This window comes from Eurosta solidaginis, chromosome 5, assembly GCF_040869045.1.
Source record: "Eurosta solidaginis isolate ZX-2024a chromosome 5, ASM4086904v1, whole genome shotgun sequence".
In the NCBI taxonomy this organism is placed as follows: Eukaryota; Metazoa; Arthropoda; class Insecta; order Diptera; family Tephritidae; genus Eurosta; species Eurosta solidaginis.
Genome location: NC_090323.1, coordinates 239,987,085 through 240,008,920, shown reverse-complemented (window position 1 = coordinate 240,008,920; position 21,836 = coordinate 239,987,085). Strand labels below are relative to the sequence as shown.

The window sequence follows — 21,836 nt, the reverse complement described above, 5'->3', positions numbered from 1 at the left end:
GGGCCTGTAGTTGTTGTTGTTGTTGTTGTAGCAATGCTTCGCCCCATCCAATAAGTGCGACCCATCACAAATTGTCATCAATGGGCCTGTAGTCTTTGGTAGGAAAGCTACAGGAGCAGATCTCCAAGAGAGCGGTACGTGATTCAGCCGTATGCACCCATCGAATATTATTTTCCAGCCATTCCAAGACCGCTCTGCTTGAAGTTTTTAGCATGGATGGGAAAGTCTTCACCGCCCATTCGATCTCGGTATCGATCACCAAGCCCGGCAGGCACTACCCGCTCCATGTCCGAAGTGCAAGAGCTGTATGCTGGCTTCTCTGAATCATGTCCCGATGGGAAATGTGTATCGAAAAGCACCTCAAGGGACTCCACACTACTCAAGTTCTCTTTCTTTATTAGTCCCTGGACTGTTTCCCCTTGATAGGATTTTCTTCAACCGCGCTGTTTCGCTGGATCACTCGATGCCCAATGTTTCATTAGTCTCCCTTCGCCTTGAATATTTCACGCTCGTAGATCCTCAACAGATCCCTATATCCGTCCCGGCATGCTTTGCTTTTCGCGGCCCTTGCCAGCTTAAATATTTCTTTTCCTTGTATTATAAGAAGACTCAGCTCATTGCTCCACCAATCGCGGCTTTGCTATTCCTCTGAATCTAAACGGCTTAGATGCCAGTCCTAAACCGCTCAACCTCATAGACGGCTAAGCCAAAACACACCAAAAACAAAGTTCTTACTCCTGCTCCTCCTGGAACTTGGAGGTGGGGAGGGAGGGATGGCCTGAAGGTTTAATGTGGCCACATAAATCGTTCCCGAGATGGTCGGGCTAGCACCTTAATGGTGCTGAGTTACCGGAGCGTACCGGATCTGTATCCGGCAAAGGACCATCACATCGATAACGCTCCCCAAAGCCTTCGGGGGTAACCTTATCGGTACAACAACAAGAACAAGATGCCTACACTAAGGAGGGCAGCCTGTGGGTAATTATTCTGTGATTATCTAAAAGCTAGATGCTCCGTTTAAATATATTTCCTTCAATCTATGGTTTACAATTTGACTTGAAAAAAGAGCGGTTTGACGTAATGCTGTGTTACTGAATGAATGAATACTTTTTTTTAGCACTTTATTTGAATAAATGTATTTCTCATTTTCCAGAGCGAAAATCGCAGCCAAAGAAGAGGCGTTTTTAAATTCGCCTCAAGCAGCAAGTGATACGAAATAATTAGTGCATATGAGATTCTAGGATTAAATTTATATTACACACATTCAGTATATTTCAATATACTTATATAAATACGTATTGTGACGAATATTAGCAACACTAAGGGATACTATCATCTCTAAGCCGATACTAAGCAGTCGTTGGATCTACATAAACAAATCAATCATTATGTGTACACATATGTACATACAGCAGCGTAGAGATGCTCACAAAAGTATGCAATCATCAGCAAAGTAGTTCTCACACATACACATGCATATATTTGAGATGCTCCCAACAGTATGCAATCATCGGTGGAGATGTCACTCACATATACACGCGCATATGAGAAGCTATAAACGTGCATCTGTAGTTTATAGCTGGTGAGTGTATAGCTGATAAACAAGTAGTAAATTCTAGAAGAAGAAACGCCTAAAAGTATGCGAACGAGGAAACCGAAGAGTATAAAAGCAGCACCAGCTGAGGCATGAGCAAGCAGTTTGATTTAAACACGCAATTGGTTGTGAAGTATAAGTGTTATTGTAGTCTAATTAAGACCATTTTGCTTATTGAGTGTTGGAGTTGTTTATTCGACAATTTAGCGATTCGAACGTTTGCAGAAGGTTGGAAATAAGCGGAATTGACTAAATTTGTTACTGTATATATACGTGCATACATGTATGAATCAACTAAATAATTAGGTCAATCAGTCAAGTATCCAACCAAGTGCAGTAAAACTACAACACTTCTATTTATTTATTATTATTTTTAATTAGATGTGAATTTGGATTTAACACAGATACTTACATGTTTGAAATTATTTGTAAATTTACACAAAAAACTTGTAAACTATGAACTATGCGAAGAACGGTATACCATATTCTCTTTTAAAACTACTACAATTAATTAATGTATTAATTAAATTAGCACACTTTACGCAGTATATATATGTATATCTATGATGTATATTACCCCTTCACATAAAAAGTAAAGAGTGAATAAAACCAAACAAAATGTTACAATTATTTATAACAAAATATAACACTATGTAATAATGTAAAATATCATAGAGTTAATTATTTTACAATAGAATGTCTACTAGAAAGAGCATATATTTCGTATGCACGTTTATGATTTACCTTTCTGTGTGTGTGTGTAATATTTAATTTTGAACATTAGAAGAGGCATTACATCTAAAATTGTTTTAGAATTATTCAATTAAACTTCAATTTATTTCTATATGTATATTTTTATACAAAGTTTTTGGAAAAACATTATTCCTTTAATGTCTATTATACACGTTTAATCTTTGTTTGTTATCACTTATTCAATTTGCTTACTTCTGTCATTCTATGAAACTTTATTGATCCTAAGTATTTAATTAATAGTCCACTTTAGGCGAAAAACATAATGCAATCCAATGTTTACTTAAGCTGCTGCTTTAATGGTGGCTAAAATGTAAAGAAAAAAGAAAATAAAGCGGTAAATTTTTTCCTAAAGAGTTAATCAATAAATATTTTAAGGGCTAATTATATTTCATTTGTATATATTTATACGGCCACAGCCAGACAATCGGAGATATCTTCTTTTAAAACTGTCCAGACGTTCGCGATCCATGCCCGCAAATCATAGTGATTAAAACTTTGCCATTGTCATTAACAAACAAATAAGTAAAGGTGTCTAAGTTCGGGTGTAACCGAACATTACATACTATTATTAACGAGTATTTTAAAAGGGAGTTCCCCTTAGTTGTTATTTTTATATGTGTGTAACATCACGAACAGTGATTCCAAGGGCTTTTGATTTCGCCCTGCAGAACTTTTTCATTTTCCTCTACTTAATATGGTACGTGTCACAACCATTTTACAACGTTTTTTCTAAAGTTATATTTTGCGCCAAAAAACCAATCCAATTACCATGTTTCATCCCTTTTTTCGTATTTGGTATAGAAGTATGGCATTTTTAAAATTTTTCGATATCGAAAAAGTGGGCGTGGTCATAGTCGGATTTCGCTCCTTTTTAATACCAAGATAAGGTGAGTTCGACTTTTGGTATTAAAAGTATTCTAGACAAATTAATTGAAAAGTGGCGGAGCCACGCCCCTTTTGAAATTTTCTTTTATTTCTGTATTTTGTTGCACCATATCATTACCGGAGTCGAATGTTGACATAATTTACTTATATACTGTAAAGATATTCAATTTTTTGTTAAAATTTGACTTACATTTTTTTTTAAAGTGGGCGTGTTCGTCATCCGATTTTGTTAATTTTTATTCTGCACACATATAGTAACAGGAGCATCGTCCCTGCCAAATTTCATCATGATATCTTCAACGACTGCCAAATTACAGCTTGCAAAACTCTTAAATTACCTCCTTTTAAAAGTGGGCGGTACCACGCCCATTGTTCAAAATTTTACTAATTTTCCATTCTGCGTTATAAGGTCAACCCACCTACCAATTTTCATCTCTTTATCCGTCTTTGGTAATGAATTATCGCACTTATTCGGTTTTTCGAAATTTCCGATATCGAAAAACTGGGCGTGGTTATAGTCCGATTTCGTTCATTTTAAATAGCGATCTGAGATGAGTGCCCAGGAACCTACATACCAAATTTCATTAAGATATGTAAAAATTTACTCAAGTTATCGTGTTTACGGACGGACGGACGGACATGGCTAAATTAATTTCTTTTTTCGCCCAGATCATTTTGATGTATAGAAGTCCATATCTACATATCTATCTGCCGTTACAGATTACCGTTATGCGAACAAAATTAATATACTCTGTGAGCTCTGCTCAGCTGAGTATAACAAATCGTGCTGTAATATACTTACCAATACAAAAACCTTCTTCGGTATGGAGCGTTGCACCAATTCGCTGAGTATATTATTATGCGCATCATTTTTGCTTGCATCAGCTTTTGCATTGTATTCCAATGTTAGCTCAGGTAAATTCACCCAGCCCACACATAGTGGATAGAGATTATAGACAAGCTCTTTTTCGCTATAGGCATATATCGAAATGTCGAGCTGAAAGTATAACATAGACTTATTTTTTATGTATATGTGGCCCGGTATATGAAAAGGTGGCTTATGACTCAAAAAGGAAATTGCGAGAAACAGCTGTTAAAGATAAACGATGCATTTCTTCAGTTTCTTCGTAGTAGTAATTTTTTTTTGAGTCATAAGCCACCTTTTCATAGACCGGGTCACATATATGTTTAAAGCGTATTAGGGTTTTTTTAACTCACTTGCTTATGCCCAGAGCAAATAAAATTATCCGCTATGCTTATGCTGAGAGTAGCTACCAAATGTAGTACATTTGGGGTGGGATTACGCAATACAACTTTATATGTCATGGGCATTTTAACAAACATTTTCTCCTCAATGGTGCAATAAATATTTATTGGTGGTTCTTCAATCTCTAAGCTGTTTATAAGAAATTTCGATTCGTTTTCCTCTTTTTGTCCACTACGCCGCCATCTAATGCAATAAACACCAAAATTTGGTTTTGATAACGTAGCTGTTTGCGAATCTGGCTCGGTGGTTATTATACGCTTGAAGAAACCACGGCAGTGACCAGTAGCTTGTATGGCTTCTATTGCCTTATTGAATACGATGCGCGTGTTTGATGTGCGCGATGCAACTGCAGTCGACGCTGCCGCTGCAGCAGAACTTTCGATAGTATCAGTGATATCATTATTACCTATTGGAATTGCACCTAAACTTAATTTTTCATCAAATGAAGTCGCGGACGTTGTCATTGATGAATTTGAATTTGTCGCACCACCCATTAATAGCGAGCTCGCTGAGCCCACATTATTATTGATTATTGTCAAATTATTCGGTATTTTGCTGATTAAATGTTTGTTTATTTGTGTATTAGCGGATGCGTCGGTTGCATCACTCAAAATCGCATCACGATTCAGACTTTTGGCCAAACTCAACTTACGCGCACGTCGTGATCGACTGAAGAGGTCGACTTGCCCCTCCGCGCTTTTGATGCGTTCAAAGTCTTTAGCTGTTGCCCAATCGTTGGATGCAGCGTTTGTACGCAGCACAATTACGTCTTCCAGTTTGTCACGATTTCGATAGGTTTGTGTGAACTTTTTCCTTTTAAATGTGTAGGTTGATTGCACCAAATTATGATCCTGTAAAAAGATATAATAAAAAAGTATAAGTAAACTCGGAACGATGTTTTTGGGGAAAAATTCTAGAAAACAATCACTCATAGTTCTAAGTAGACCCTAACATAACAAGATGATGAGCTGGATCAACAAGGAACACTGATGTGACTGATTGCATGTAAGAACCCCACAATGATAGAGCTAACTAGTACTCTTATTAACTAAGCCATGTTATGCTAAATGTAAACGACTTTTGAACCATAACAGAAGCGGATTAGAATCCGGGGATTTGAATTTTCAAATAAAATCTGCAATTAGATTGGAACTCGCTAACAGTCTGCTGAATAGCGCAAAAAAGGCTTAGAAGAAAGTATTGTGAGAAATACTGAAGTTCACAAACAACGATTGGGCCTTATACGTCAGGCTTGAGACCTGGCTAGCCGCCTTATGGCCAAGTATTTAGGTTAGGTTAGAGTGGCCAACGGTGCGAGCACCAGTGCACTTAGGCCCAAAAGGGCCCATTGTGATACCACGTGGATCTCTGCCCTACACAAACCAACATGTCGATTCAGAAAATGCCAGGAACTTCTAGGGTTCCAACTTAGCCAGATCACAAAGATCGTTAAAGAAGGGAGATCCCAGAGCTTCCTTCCTCTTGCGCCAAAGCGCAGGACAGTCGTACAGAAAATGTTGACTGTTTCTATCTCCTCTTGGTCTTTGCAGCTCCTGCAGTAATCATTATACGGCACCCAGCCGTTGTGCATGCTTCCCGATTGATATGTGGCGGGTTATAAGTCCAACCACCAGGGATATGTCCCCCCCCCCCCCCCCCCCCCCCCTTCTAAAAGGAGGGAGACTTCTTGTACGTATCGCGTCCCATTCAGGCCACACGAGCTTAGTGTGGTAGCAGGATACGAGATTCCTCCATCTCACACCCGCTTGCCTAAGGAAAATTCCTTTCAAAGTGAGCTTACAGGTAGCGAGCGGCATGCTCAATCCCTTCCAGGACGACGAAAGCGAAACGGATGTGCCCCCTCTTGCAAGTTCGTCAGCCATCTCATTGCCCGGTATTTCCGAGTGTCTAGGCACCCATACCAGACTGAGGGAAGTTTGCTCGGCGATCTCGTTAAGAGATTGCGGCACTTCTCCACTGTCCTGTACTTACATGTGACCGATCCATGAGCTTTTAGTGCAGCCTGACTGTCAGTAAATACAAATTTTGTTATAGCCATGAACAGCGTTCCTCAGGTGATCAACGGCCTCATTTATAGCAGCAACCTCCGCCTCGAAGACGCTGCAATGATCGCGCAGGCTAAAGGATATGTTCCACCCTAGTTGAGGTGCAAAGACCCCGCTGCCCACCTTGTTATCTAGTTTGGAGCCGTCAGTATAAATCTGCGACCTATCACTCAGGTCCGGCGGCTCCTTCGACCAATAATCCCTATCCTGGATAACAACCTCATACTTCATATCGAAAAATGCAGTCGGAGCGCAATAGTCCGACGAAGGCGAATCCACATTCTTAAGGATGGCTGCATGGCCAATCACATTATCTCTCCAGCCAGATAGCTCCCGCAGCCGTAGAGCAGAAAAGGCCGCACATTGCTTGGCCACTAAATCTATTGGTAACACATTAAAAAGGGTATCCAGCGCCTCCGCAGGGGTGGTGCGTAGAGCGCTCGCCACGCAGACTAGAGCACTTCTTTGTACCTTCAGGAATACTGGTAGGTTCGATTTTGTACCTAAGCTCGTCCACCAGACCAAAGCCCCGTATAGAAGGATTGATCTAACCACATCAGCGTAGAGCCACAGGGTAATACCAGGCGATAGTCCCCATCTTCCTGCAACAGCTCCCCTACAGCTGTACAGTGCCACCGTTGTTTTCCTCACACGCTCCTGAGCGTTTTCCCTCCAGGATAGTTTCCTATCCAAAATTACTCCTAGGTGTGCATTAGATCGCATAGTGTCTGCGGAAACTTCCCGCTAACTAACAGCGCGAGGTCATGTGCATATAGGGATACAACATCGCCAAAAAAACATCGATGTTAAAAAATATCTGTCTAAACATCGACGTTTTTCCGATGTTTTCATTTTAAATCAAACAACCGATATAAAGTATTGCCAGAAGTTTCTTTTTAACTTTGAAAGTATGGGCTTTTCCATACTAGCTCGTACTACACGAAAATATGGTTTGAATGGAAAAGTCCATTAGTGTAACGCAAATGTCGGTGTAAAATTATCAATACTTACAGGCCAATGAGTTTAAAAACAACACACACATTCTTAATAAAAATAGGAACGTTTTTATATACATATGTATTTTTAGGAATGGCGGCCACCGTGGTGTGATGGTAGCGTGCTCCGCCTATCACACCGTATGCCCTGGGTTCAACTCCCGGACAAAGCAACATCAAAATTTTAGAAATAAGATTTTTCAATTAGAAGAAAATTTTTCTAAGCGGGGTCGCCCCTCGGCAGTGTCTGGCAAGAGCTCCGATTGTATTTCTGCCATGAAAAGCTCTCAGTGAAAACTCATCTGCCTTGCAGATGCCGTTCGGAGTCGGCATAAAACATGTAGGTCCCGTCCGGCCAATTTGTAGGGAAAAATCAAGAGGAGCACGACGCAAATTGGAAGAGAAGCTCGGCCTTAGATCTCTTCGGAGGTTATCGCGCCTTACATTTATTTATTTATTATTTTTAGGAATTTCCTTCAAGGAACTTTAACATTAATTGCACTCATCAATATGATTGCGGTGCACAGGTACAAATGTTATTTGTCTAATTACATAAAAGGTTTTGAGATCGAGTTTAGGAAAATAAGCTTTGACAATCTACTTCCCAAAAGCCTATTCCTATCCTTAGTGACGATTTCGCCAGCTTCTGAGAACAGGCGTTCACCTGGCACAAATGTGGCGACGATGGGGGGTATGTCCTTGCAATCTTCGCAAGTTTTGGGAACACGGATTTCATATCCTTCCAAATTTCAATACCATCTGCTTTTGTTGGTGTAACAGAAGACGAAAGGTACATATGAACTTCAGTTTCACCAGGATTTTTCGAAACAGAAGGTGAGTCATGTTTCATGTTCTTGCGAATCAATTGTTTGTGATACTTCCAGATGTCAAATTCGGAGTCATCATTATCAGATCCATCAGATATTTCGCAATCAGCTACAGGTTCGCTGTATTCGCGCACATATTTATTTAAATAGTTAATTACTTTGGCTTTCGCCAAGGCGATTTTGAAATGCATAACTTGAATATGGATCTAGAGCAGTTGAAATCGCAAGAATTGCAGAATGTTCCAAATCAGCAAATCTTTTTAATTTCCTCTTCGAAATTCAAAATTATTGTATTTTTTGGTTTAATATTTTCAAAGACTTCATTGACGCAATTCACTAATGGAACGACTTTGCTCACCGTAACGTACCTGTCTCCAGAAACTTCTTTTCTTAGTTTTTCAAATGGACAAAGTAATTCTACAATTCTTCTTTTTTTGATTTGGCGTTCTTTTATTCCCATCTCCTTTTGTCGTTTTCTTATATCGTCGCTTGCACTACCACTCTTTTTTATGAACTTTACAATTTCTCGAACTTTATTTATCAAAGCGGCGCAGTCCCTTGACTCGTCAATATATTTAGTTACGACTAAATTAATCGTGTGAGCAAAACAAGGAATACTCCTTTTTTCCCCAAACATTTCACGATTGACTTTCATCACCGTGTGGTCATTATCGGTAATGATTGCCGAAACTTTGTCTATAGAAATGTTCCATTCTGCGAAAATATCTGTTAGCTTTTCTCTTATATATGCAGATGTATGGCGTTCTGTCAGTTCAAAAATTCCCAGGGTTCCACTGAGGAATCTAAGCTTATCCAAAAAATGTATTGTAACACCTATAAATGATTTATTCTGCATTGTCTCTGTCCAAATATCATAGGTAATGGGCTAGTTTTCAGCATTATTTATATACGCTTTAAAAAAATTACTCATTGCCTCGTATTTATCATCAATCCTAGATTTTATAGTCTCTCGACATGGTACTTTGTATAGCGGACAAACTTCTTTCATTAACTGGGTAAAGCCTTTACCTTCCACAGTAGAAAATGGTCTCTTGTCAATGATTATAAAATTTGCTACAGCATCGGTAATTTTATTGGACTTTACTCCATCATGTGTGGTTATGCATTTTGTTGTTAATGAAGTCATCAACATTCGGCTGTGTAAACTCTTTGACTTTACTATGAACAAGTGTGTGTGATGTACTCGTACCAGCAACTGAATTTTTCGATACAAGTATAGGTATACCGCTCTCAGAACTGCTCGAAGGATTGACATCTAAGCAGCTGCTCGCATTTTAATGAGCTTCGGGCTTATTTAAACCACTGCTATCAGGCGTTGCATCATCTACGTCTATAACGTCAGTAATAGCCACTTTCGCCCGCTTGCTTGGTAGCTCTGCATTTTGAAATTCAAGTGAATGTACTTTGCGCAGATGACCGAATATTTGATGTATTGCCTAATGTTTTTATACTATGTTCAAACAGAAAAATAAATTGAGGCAATTTCAATTTAAATTGAGCAGTGTTCATACAACTCAATTTAGCTTACACAATAGTAATTTGATAGCCCATTGGCTCATCTCTCAACATACCTTGGTTCAGAATGTCAAAATGTGCGTGTTGGAATTAGGCGTATGGAATGGAATGAAAACATAAAACTTTGAAATTTTTGTGTGTTGTAAGAAAATGTGTTCAATGTTTTGGTTTCATTTTGAGTTTGCCATCCTCTTTTGACAATCCCTACTCCAGTGAAATGAAAAAAAATAGTATCAGATGATGAGATGAGCCAACCATATAGTTGAGCCATGCGCAACTGACGTTTAAGCATATATGACACTACTTTATTTTTGCTTGGATTCCAAGCTAAAAAAACTGACGAAACTTTATCGGAACTTCAAAACACAAAAACAATTTCTATAATGAAAAAGCGAGACCACTATTCCCCCAAAAATTAGTGAGTTTGACATGTTTTTGTTTTTGTTTATGTTTTACATTTTATTTTTACATTAATACCTATATGACACTACTTTATTTTCTCTGTATTTTTCTTGTATTTTATCTTATATTTTTTGTATTTTGAAGTTCCGATAAAATTTCGTCTGTTTTTCTAGCTTGGAATCAAAGAAAAAATAAATTAGTGTCATATAGGCATAACACTTTTAACAATAAAAACAATGCAAATAACACGCGAGAATTATTTCGGTCTCTAATGGTTCACTTTTTTCACAAGAAAGTTGATTTTAATTGTGTTTTTATGCACCAAATTTTCAAACTAAAAACAAAATTTTCATGTGTCAGAAAAAAATAAAGAAAAACGGCCGAATGTCAAAAAAACCTATCGAGATACAAACTGGCTTGTTTGTTTTTAATGAACTAGATCATGATGCAATTCCAAGGTGACGGACGTAGGCAGCTTCTCTTTCTAATTCGCCATCTTGAACTCCCACTCTGAAACTCAATTTGCCTCTTTACAAAACTACACCCAGAGAAAAAACAACATAAAATAAAAAAAAACGATATTGATTCAATAAGAAACATTAACGAAAGTCTAGTAATGTCGAAAATTCTTATTTCAATATAGAACAACTTTATTTTAATGTTGCGCAATATTCAACATATTTAATATTTTTCGGCATTGATTTAATATTTGATTCTTATGGAATTGATTTGTCGTCTTATTGAATCAATATGAAAGAATTATTAAATTAATAGTGAGCATTGTTGATGCAAAACAGAAGCAATATTAAATTCATAATGCCAATTATTAATATTAAATGAAAACGTTATTAAATTAAAAACGCACGATATTAATATTAAATAACGAAATTGTAGACCTCCCCCCTCCTTTACTAGCCCCTTTAAGGTTTTACTGACTTTACGAAACCTTCAGTACAATTCATATACAATTTTTATTCGTATTCTTCGATTTAAAGAGCTTCACTTACCAAACTCTTGTGAAATATAAACACAATATAATTTTCAAGAGAGAACAAAAATTTTAAAGATTTCATGAAAATACAAAGTAACAACTGTGCTATATATTTTTGTCTGACATATGTTTTACCATTGCATAGCGGATATAGATGTAGAGGCGAAGTATTTAACTCTGAAAAAATTTTTATTTCTAAACTTTCCTTTAAAGATCCAATTTCATACGATTGGAAATGTGAACAAAATTTATATATGAAAACTTCTTGACATAAAATATAAGCTATGCTATTTTGATACAGAAACATTTTTATTTTATATAACTTAAATGCGCTGCTATGTAAGTTGGTGGGCAAATAATATTTTTTTGTATTTCATTCCACTATAAAGACGTTCATAACAATATTGTATTCTTTTCAGGTCGATATCGTATGTTTGAGTCATTTTAGAGAAATAGCGTTGTTTGGTAATATCAACAAATTCTTCTGATTGAAAGCTTATGATAGGTTCGATTCCATTTCATCCAAAAGACTTGATAAATCCTAAACATAGTAGATAAAAAATTAAAATTTTTACCAAGAAGTTGCGCTTTAATTACTTTATTAAGACAGTCATGGACATTGCATACATCTAGAAGAAGGGATGGCGATGGAGATGGACTATTAAGACTGCTTTCTTTCATCCATTTTCTAAAGTCCGACCTTAAGGAATCTTCTTCATATTCAATACCAAACTAAAAATAATTTCAAAGAAAAAATCATTTCAAAATGCTTGAGATAGGCTGCAAAGCACTTCTTACCTCTTTCTTTCTCCATGCAATGAGCTTGCTGCGAAACTCGGTGGAATAGCCTCCTTTATGTCATCCTTGTCTAAATACTGAAGGCTTTCAAGAGTTACCTACGCATCTACACTTATACATATATACATATTTAAAATTAGAATTTTTTAATATTAATAATAATAGATAAACTTGCTTTGAAGGTACACCAAAACTTTTGATAATGCATGATCTTTCAGCCATTCAATCAGCTTTTTTCTATCTTCTTCGTCATTGGCTTCATCGATGGACACAGTATTTTGGTAGCTTTCACTGAAATTCATATTTTCTAGTGCAAATTCTTTAACAATTTCACCTTGATCTTGCATTATTGTCACAATTTCACCATTTTTGGTGAATAAAATACCGTCTTTTAAATTTAATTTAATAGACATTTTTTAAAAGCACGTGTTATAATTTGCAACAAAGAACGATTCAGCTGATTGATTTAAAATGTTGCCATATTGATTTAAAAATTTTTCTTATTGATTCAATGCTTTGCAATTTTAACGTCATTGATCCATGTCGTCTCAATATTGATTTAGTGTTGTGCAATATAGATTTAAAAATGTTTCAACTTAGCGTTAGAATCAATATCAAAAAATTCTTAAAATAATATGGTGCAACATTAAAATAAAGCTATTTCAATATTATTTTCGAAATAATTAATAAATATAATCAAATCAAAGTTGAAAATTGTTAAATTAATGTATTTCAATATTATTTTTCCCCTAAGTTGAAAGTTATTGAATTAATATGTCGCGTTCTTGTTTTTACAATGCACATTTTTAGCTCAGTGTACTTTTTTATTCAGAGGAAAAAGTTTAGTAAAAACCATACAAAGCAGTTTTCCTCCAAAAGTATGCAAAGGCATCACTTTTTTTCAATTCTATTTTGTGTTGACTTTTCTATCATTCAAATTCGTGATAAAATTATTTTGTTTACTAAACAAAATTTTAGAAATTTGGATATTATCGTTAAAACATGAAGGTAAAATGTGGCTAAAACCAAGGAACAAAAAACACAAGGAAAGCTAGACGTCGAAAAGCTTCAATCACAACAGACTGCCAATGATTTCGCAACTCGACTCTCACACCTGCTCTCTGAGAGCACAACTCATCCTGAAGGAATACAGGAGCAGTGGGAGCATATCTCCAAAGCATTTCGTACTGCCGCCGAGGAAAAAATTGGTTACCGGCAGCCACGAAAAAACAACTGGTACGATGAAGAATGCCACGTTGCAACCGAAAGAAAAGACGCTGCCTACAGGGCTACGTTAAAAGCGAGCGCGACAAGAGGAGTGTGTGAACGCTATCGTGAGTTGAAAAGGGAAGCGAGACACCTTTTCAGGAAGAAAAAAGCAGAAGCAGAAAGGCGTGAGTGCGAGGAGCTTGAGCTGCTACCCACCAGGAATAACGCCCGAAAATTCTACCAATAAACACGGCGACAGACGGAAGGTTTTAAGACGGGGGCAAACTCCTGTAGGAATGAAAACGGCGACCTTGTAACTGATGTCCAGAGAGTGCTTAGATTATGGAGGGAATACTTCTCTGTTCTCCTAAATGGAGGCAGCAATTCACCGCGCAGAGATGAAGAACCCGATCCCGCAATCGATGATGATGGAATATATGTCCCCCCGCCCGATTATGACGAAGTTAGAATAGCAATAACAAGATTGAAAAACAACAAGGCCGTGGGCGCTGATGGATTGCCTGCGGAGCTATTCAAGTTCGGCGGCGAGGAGTTGGTCAGGTGCATGCAGCAGCTTCTTAGCAAAGCATGCCCGACGGTTGGAATCTAAGTGTTCTTTGCCCAGTCCACAAGAAGGGGGATACTGCAAAATGCACCAAATTTCGTGGAATCAGTCTTCTTAATATCGCATATAAGGTCATTTCAAGTGTATTGTGCGAAAGATTGAAGCCCCCGTGAACCGGCTTATTGGACCTTATCAGTACGGCTTCATACCTGGTAAATCTACCATCGACCAGATTTTCACAATTCGCCAAATCTTGGAAAAAAACCTTGAAAAGAGAATCGATACACATCACCTCTTCGTCGACTTTAAAGCCGCCTTCGACAGCACGAAAACGAGCTGCCTATATGCCGCTATGTCTGAATTTGGTTTCCCCGCAAAACTTATACGGCTGTGCAAAACGACGTTGAGCAACACCATCAGCTCAGTCAGAATTGGGAAGGACCTCTCCGAGCCGTTCGAAACTAAACGAGGTTTCAGACAGGGTGACCCCCCATCGTGCGATTTCTTTAATTTGATGCTGGAGAAAATTATACTAGCTGCAGAACTTAACCGCACTGGAACAATATACTATAAAAGCGTGCAATTACTGGCATATGCTGATGACATTGATATCATCGGCCTAAACACCCGCGCTGTTAGTTCTGCTTACTCCAAACTGGAAAAAGAAGCGGTAAAGATGGGTTTGATGGTGAATGAGGACAAAACGAAGTACCTGCTGTCATCGAGCAAAGAGTCAGCGCATATGCGCCTTGGCAACCACGCTACTGTTGGCAGCCATAATTTCGAAATAGTAAAAGACTTCGTTTATTTGGGAACCAGCATCAACACTAGCAACAACATCAGCACTGAAATCCAGCGAAGAATCAATCTTGCCAATAAATGCTACTTTGGACTAGGTAGGCAATTGAAAAGTAAAGTCCTCTCTCGGCGAACGAAAATCATACTCTACAAGTCACTTATCGTACCCGTCCTGCTATATGGGGCAGAAGCATGGACCATGACAACAGCAGATGAAGCGGCTTTGGGAGTGTTCGAGAGAAAAGTTCTTCGAAAGATTTATGGACCTCTACGCGTTGGCGATCGCGAGTACCGAAGAAGATTTAATGATGAACTGTACGAGCTATACGCAGACATCAACATAGTCCAGCGAATTAAAACGCAGCGGCTGCGCTGGCTACGCCATGTTATGCGAATGAAAGATGATGCTCCGGCCAAGAAAGTGTTTCTATCGGAACCCGCCTATGGAAGCTGAGGTAGAGGGCGGCCCCCACTCCGTTGGAAGGACCAGGTGGAAAACGATTTAAACTCCCTTGGTGTGACCAATTGGCGCCGGTTGGCGGAGCGAAGGAGCGACTGGCGCGCCTTGTTGGACGGCCATAACCGTTTAGACGGTTAAGCGCCAATTAAGTAAGTAAGTAAGTAAAATGTTTAAAATAATTTTGATAGTTTACTTTGTAAACATTTTTTTACAAGTTTGCCTTCTCATTTCCTTTTCCAGGTAATCTGCCTTTTGCTGTCGCGGGTTGGATGCCAATTTGAGTTGCGCACATCCAAATATCCAAACATGTATTTTTGTATTGTATTGTATTTGTATTTATTTGATTATATTAAGTCATACATTAGGTTTAACAATTAACCCGCGAAGCTTTTGAGCTTGTCTTCTAACTATAGCAATCTTTTTTTATTTTTTCGACCGAAAGGCAGGACAGGAGTATAAAACATGTCTAGGTCGCAGGCAAGGTCGATTAGTCTCAATTCATTGCAAGATGTATTGTTGTTGGGGCTGAACCTTCCGGATTTGCGGCCAAATATACGTTTTTCCCTCGCGTTGAAGTTGGAAGACAGGACTTTTTTAATATGTGCGTTACACGCGCTCCTCTTTCTACTACCACGAATCCGAAACCAAGCCTGCGTTCGTTTGCTTGACCACTTTCATTGGTCATATTTACTTTTTCGGTACGTCGCATCTCCTGGATCTTGTTATGTTTTCAATGGAGTGTGGTTTTACGTGGCAGATGCTCATTATAGCGCCTAACGCAGTTTGACATGTAAAGTGTATCATCACACCTTTGTACAGCAAGCTGCTAGCTGCCAAAACAATCCATAAGAAGTTCTCAAAGATATTTTTATTTTATTACATCACCAAGCATCCCAAAAGAATATCTCTGGTCATTCTCACATGAAGGGCAATTATAAGGTTTTCTCCGTGAGTGAACTTCTACATACGACCCCAACCTCCTAGGATCTGTGGGTCGACAGAATATCACCCCTCCACTGGTTCGCTACTTCGTAGTTATTATTGGATGGAGTTATAAGACTAGCGACTTATAATGTATCCACCGATTTGATGCTGATAAACCGACACGGCAAAAAGTATTGTAGGCTTATGAGTAATTATAGCAGCCCTGCAAAATCTCCACTGACGGACACTTTCAGCTCGCCCAGGCCAAGAGATCAGCCTAACGTGGACGACGCTGCGGTGATCGGGCATTTCAATTTTCGGCTAACACCGAGCTAATGGCAGAATACACTACTTCTCGTCCATAATAATTCCCAACTTCATTCATCCCTTAAATAATTATGAGTCGTGAATGTAGACGGATATTGATCCGGCATGCTCCGGAAACTAGCTACATTAAGGTAATAAACCGATCCTCTCGAGAACGATTTGATATGACCGCGTTGAACCATAGGTTTGGTGATTTTAGTCGCTGCGTACGACAGGTATGCCTACCGCGTGAGTATCCTAAGCCCCTAAATCCGTTTGTAACATTTCCTGAAGCAATAGACTGCACCTTTTTACTGCAATTTTAAGACCTTTCGAATTGAAAAAGAGCTCCCGTCGCTCCTAACAAACATCCGAGATATCGAAAGTGATCTTGTCAAAGTAGCTACTTCTTTTACGACCAGCTAACTATACTACGTCGAATAGCAGGCAGTATAAGGAGAGGAGTGTGGTCTTTATTAAGTTAACCATAATCTTCTTGTAATTCATTTTGCCCTTCGGAGCACAAACTATGCAAAATATTTCAAGTTTGCCATATACACTCGAATTCAAAAATACTAGGTCCAAGAAGCCTATGAAGAAAGAATAGTAATCTATCTTTGAGTGGCCGGCCTGCATAAAAAAAAAAATAAATGTAAGGCGCGATAACCTCCGAAGAGATCTAAGGCCGAGCTTCTCTTCCAATTTGCGTCGTGCTCCTCTTGATTTTTCCCTACAAATTGGCCGGACGGGACCTACATGTTTTATGCGGACTCCGAACGGCATCTGCAAGGCAGATGAGTTTTCACTGAGAGCTTTTCATGGCAGAAATACAATCGGAGCGCTTGCCAGACACTGCCGAGGGGCGACCCCGCTTAGAAAAATTTTCTTCTAATTGAAAAATCTTATTTCTAAAATTTTGATGTTGCTTTGCCCGGGAGTTGAACCCAGGGCATACGGTGTGATAGGCGGAGCACGCTACCATCACACCACGGTGGCCGGCCTGCATATTTTATGCAAATTTTGAACGGAATCTGCTTGGGCTGCTGAATTCTCTAAGAAACTTTTTATAGCAGAGCTAGAAGTTTATTCGGAGAGCCTGCCAGTATCATATATTAATATAAAAAATTTTCATGAAACATGTAAAAAATGTACTTATTTCTTTGATACAAAATAGTACTAAATTTAATACGACTTCACAAAAGGGCCTCTTCTTTTCTTCCCCTTTCTCTCATCCTTCGTTTTGTATGGGAGTTTTCAAAATGAGTTGTCACTACATAGACCACCTTGTCGTTATTACATCATGGAACTCATTGTAAACTTTACCAAGTAGCGCAACTAACAGCTGATCGCTCAAAATTTGCACACACACACAAACATCACTAATGGCCATATTACGGAAATCTTAGGGAAAATGAAGTTAAATTTTTAAACAGACATAAAATGTTATAATTTTGGAATATATAGCATCTAGGACACCTTAATTGCAGTAATTGAAAGAAAATGTTTCCTTATACTCAAGTATTTAATTATTTTTTCTAAATTTATCTTTAATATTGATGCAATGATTGATCCATTGCAACTCTGGTCTTCCTACTGTTCTTCATTCCACTCCATTCGAGTGCATATTTTCACGACCTGCGAGTGCATTCCACTCTATTCGCAACATAACCTCGAATTAAGCTGCCAAACTATATAGTAAACAATGATGGAACTAGATCATGATACAAAAATTGGAGGTAGTTCCATTTAGTGTGACGTTAGCCACTTGACTTTTGCGGGGACAATGACAATTTCAACAAAAATAAGCTACCAGATTGAAAAATGTTACGAATTTTTCTAATTTTGATGGATTTCATATTAGCGAATATGACTAAATTACTTTCATAGTTATTTTAAATAAAAAAGAAAAACAATGAGCCTCATGCCTTGGAAATATTTTAATACGAAATATCAGCCTAGAAAAGGTTTTTAATAAGTTTTTCGAGCTCCCGAAAATTGTTTTGGTGGAAGAAACATGGATCGAAATATGCAAAGCAAGGGAATATAGCCCGTGCGTTTGCTCAGAACAATTTGACAAAACATACACGTTTGTCAATTGCTTGCTCAAAGTATTTTTTTATTTATTGTATAATTCAAGCGCTGCGCTTTAGAAGGAAATTGTTAAACCATTTTTTAGGGAGAACATTACTCTGTAGCTCTGCAGGGTAGCTATGAGAGTGTTTTAGCCCGTTGTACCAGGGGTAACCTTGGGGCAGCCCCGCCTATAGAATTCTGTGCCCTTTTAGCATTGACATAGATGTGCAGACTTTGGAGGTACACTTTTTCTCAACATGCCTTGAGATATATTCACTGTAGGGGCATGATAATAGGGCCATGCCAGAACAACAGGATTTTTCGTGTATTTTTTCTGTCTAGGGGTCAAGCTGACATAAGAATATGAGTCCTTAACCAATGTATGTCATTATCCACTATTTTTCAATAAAATTGCATGTTTTACTGTATTCTCAATCGATATGTATGTACCTAAATCGTGCTAAAGCATATTATTATTGTCTCAGATAACCATTGCGTGTTCATCCTAAAGGAAATATCCATCCCGAAAAACCATAATTTCGCCTTAAACAGTAACGATATAGCAACGCTTCTGGCAAAACAACAAACATTATGAAACTTCAAAAAATCATTCCGGTCTTGTCTTTTCGCGCGAGCGGTCGTTCGGGTCATCCTCTACTCGACGTTAATTTTCGGGCTTTTTGCGTTGAGTGAAAAATTAAAATAGGCCCCAAGGTTGGCTTCTGCGCTTCCGTCGGGCGTTTTGGCGGAGTTAGGAGATGCAGTGCCTCCCTGACCTGGAGTTAGGGCGGTTTTATGCACTCCTAATAGGAATCAGTGACATTGAAAAAATGGCGTGGTGCCAATTAAAAACCTAACCTCAATATTATACATACATATATAAACTAACGGAAAACCTGGCGTGATGCCATAAAAATCAAACGGTTTTTATATACGAACGGGACTTGTACCCGAATCAGTGACATTTGAAAACTGGAGTGGTGCCATGAAAAACCTAACCTCGTTTTTATATACTAAACAAAAATTGAATAAACTGAATACAAAAATACAAAGAAAATTCTCGAAACATAACGGGATAGTGAATGAACATGGCGTCTGGCCACATATGGAGAACAATACACATTTATATAGAACTGAATAAATGAAATTTGAAAGAATGAGTTACATTTGAAAACTGGCGTGGTGCCATGAAAAACCTAACCTTGTTTTTATGTACTAAACAAAAATTGAATAAACTGAATACAAAGATACAAAGAAAACTCTCGAAACATAACGGGATAGTGAATGAACATGGCGTCAGTCACATATGGAGAACTATACACGTTTATATAGAATTGAATAAATGAAAATTGAGTCTGGCGTGGTGCCACTTAAAATACCAAGAATACATATTGAATAAATCTTGACAACCTGGCAGTATAAGGGCTCTTTTAAGCACCTTGGCCATACGACGCGTGCGAATGCAGTGTCATTTATATCTCAAAAAAAAAAAAAAAAAAACTTCAAAAATCCCCAAATACGTCAAAAAATTTTGAGTGGAACTACCTTCTTTTTTGTATCATGAACTAGAATGTATTTTCCTTGTATTTCGTTTGTTTTTAAACGGTTTTATTTAGCTTGAGTTGACAGGCCGCATGGCCGCATGCACGGCTGCACGGCCGTTGTGAACGAATCTTGTAATTGAAATTTAAGTAACTTCCCGATAAGCTACAAGCATGAAACTTGGAATATAGTTCAGAACCCGAAGACAATGCAATAATAAGAAAAAAATCGCCGCTAGGTGGCGCATGGATCGAGATATTCGCAAAAATCGTATTTGTGGACCGATTTGGCTCATATTTGGAACACTTAATACATACAAGAATTGAAAGCGACCTATAAAAAAAAAAATCGCCGCTAGGTGGCGGAAGGATCGAGATATTCACAAAAATCATATTTGTGGTCCGATTTTGCCCATATTTGGAACACATAATACATAGATACATGAATAGAAAGCGACCTATGATGCCCGATTTGGCTCATATTTGGAACAAATATTGCATACAGTCGGATAGAAGTGACATCAAAATATTTTCGGAGTTGGAGGAGGGACAAGCATACGTGGCGCAGAGTCGAGTAAAGTCTTTGGAAGGATTATGTATTGAGGACTTAGGTTGTAACAAATTGTCAGGAAAGAGTCCTTGTAATAATGAGTCACTAAATGAACTAAATAGAATGAGAAATAATAGGCAATTAAATAAAGACTAAAAACTCTACTGATAGTCATAAGTAAAACTAACTGAACCTTAATCAGTCACATTTTTAGAAATTTCACGCGCCCAACGCTTTTATTTAATTGTCTGATCAACGCCATATATTGATAAGGAGTGTGATGACTAGTACCTAGGACCTACCTAATTATTTTCTAGCTTTTCGTATTATTATTACTTCATGTAAGTATTGTTTTCAATAAAACCGTTTAACTTAAAAAATTTTTTTAAATTATTTTATTTGAAATATAGTTTACACATTTACACCAGTACTGAAGCCGTGTTAGGAGGGAGTGAGACAAAAAATTTAAGATAAAATACAAGAAAAAATACACGAAAATAAAGTAGTGTCATATGGGTATTACCAACAACGCAATGAATACGAAAGAACCCAGGGGGCCTACTCTGTATTGCGATGCGAAAGAAAAAATACGCGAAATCGCAAAATCGGTACTCTGTATCTTGACATTCGCATGCATATTTTGACTTTCGCATTCATATTTTGCCCATTCGCAATTTGTATCCCTTTTCGCATTGCCAGCACTCTGTATAGCGAAAGCGAATGTCAAACAGCATTCATTTTCGCATTTTTCTTGCTACAAGTAATAGGCATTCGCATTGTTCAAATATGTAAGTATTAATTGATGATTTTATAAATTGATATCTTTATATTCATTGTACATTCTTTTAAAAATATATAGGACAACTCAAAAAACAAAAACTTAAAAGCAACAATTTGAAATCCTAGTGGACTTCATGGCAATACACCCAGATTAGGCCAAAGGGTTACTTAAAACACCCAACGCAAAAACAACTTCAACGTTGTAGAAACTTTTATTATTTCAGGAACTGCCGTTGCTCTCCGTGGAGTTTTCAACTCACTTTTAATGCTATTTAGCACATACAAAAAGGCTTCCTTATTAAGCCGAAAATTCTACACAAAACTAATGAATAGAACATAAAGCAATAGTATATGAGTAATTTTGTAACGTTTAAATTACCTTTGATCGCTGAGATTCATAATGTTGGAGTTGTCTCTTATAATCCTCCTCAATCCTTTCTTCATTTAAATCGTCCCATAATGCTACAGAATCCATTTTTTAATTTGTTCAACAAAAATTAATCGCTTGCCGAAATT

The 21,836-nt window shown here is 37.8% G+C and overlaps 2 protein-coding genes across 3 annotated transcripts in view; one reads left to right on the top strand and one right to left on the bottom strand.

The window, feature by feature from the left end:
* hob (hobbit) overlaps positions 1–2,651 on the top strand; it is a 55,017-nt gene extending 52,366 nt beyond the window's left edge. For both annotated transcript variants that reach the window (XM_067789057.1, XM_067789056.1), the window contains one exon: positions 1,154–2,651. In XM_067789057.1, the coding sequence (XP_067645158.1) occupies positions 1,154–1,210 (57 nt within the window). In that variant the 3' untranslated portion in view covers positions 1,211–2,651. The remainder of the gene's footprint in view (positions 1–1,153) is intronic.
* Positions 2,067–21,836, bottom strand: part of gry (trafficking protein particle complex subunit 11 gry) — a 218,104-nt gene continuing 198,334 nt past the window's right edge. The window contains exons 14-16 of the mRNA XM_067789058.1: positions 4,451–5,350; positions 4,035–4,229; positions 2,067–2,650 (exon numbers count right to left, since the gene is read on the bottom strand). Of these exons, the coding sequence (XP_067645159.1) occupies positions 2,624–2,650; positions 4,035–4,229; positions 4,451–5,350 (1,122 nt within the window). The 3' untranslated portion in view covers positions 2,067–2,623. The remainder of the gene's footprint in view (positions 2,651–4,034; positions 4,230–4,450; positions 5,351–21,836) is intronic.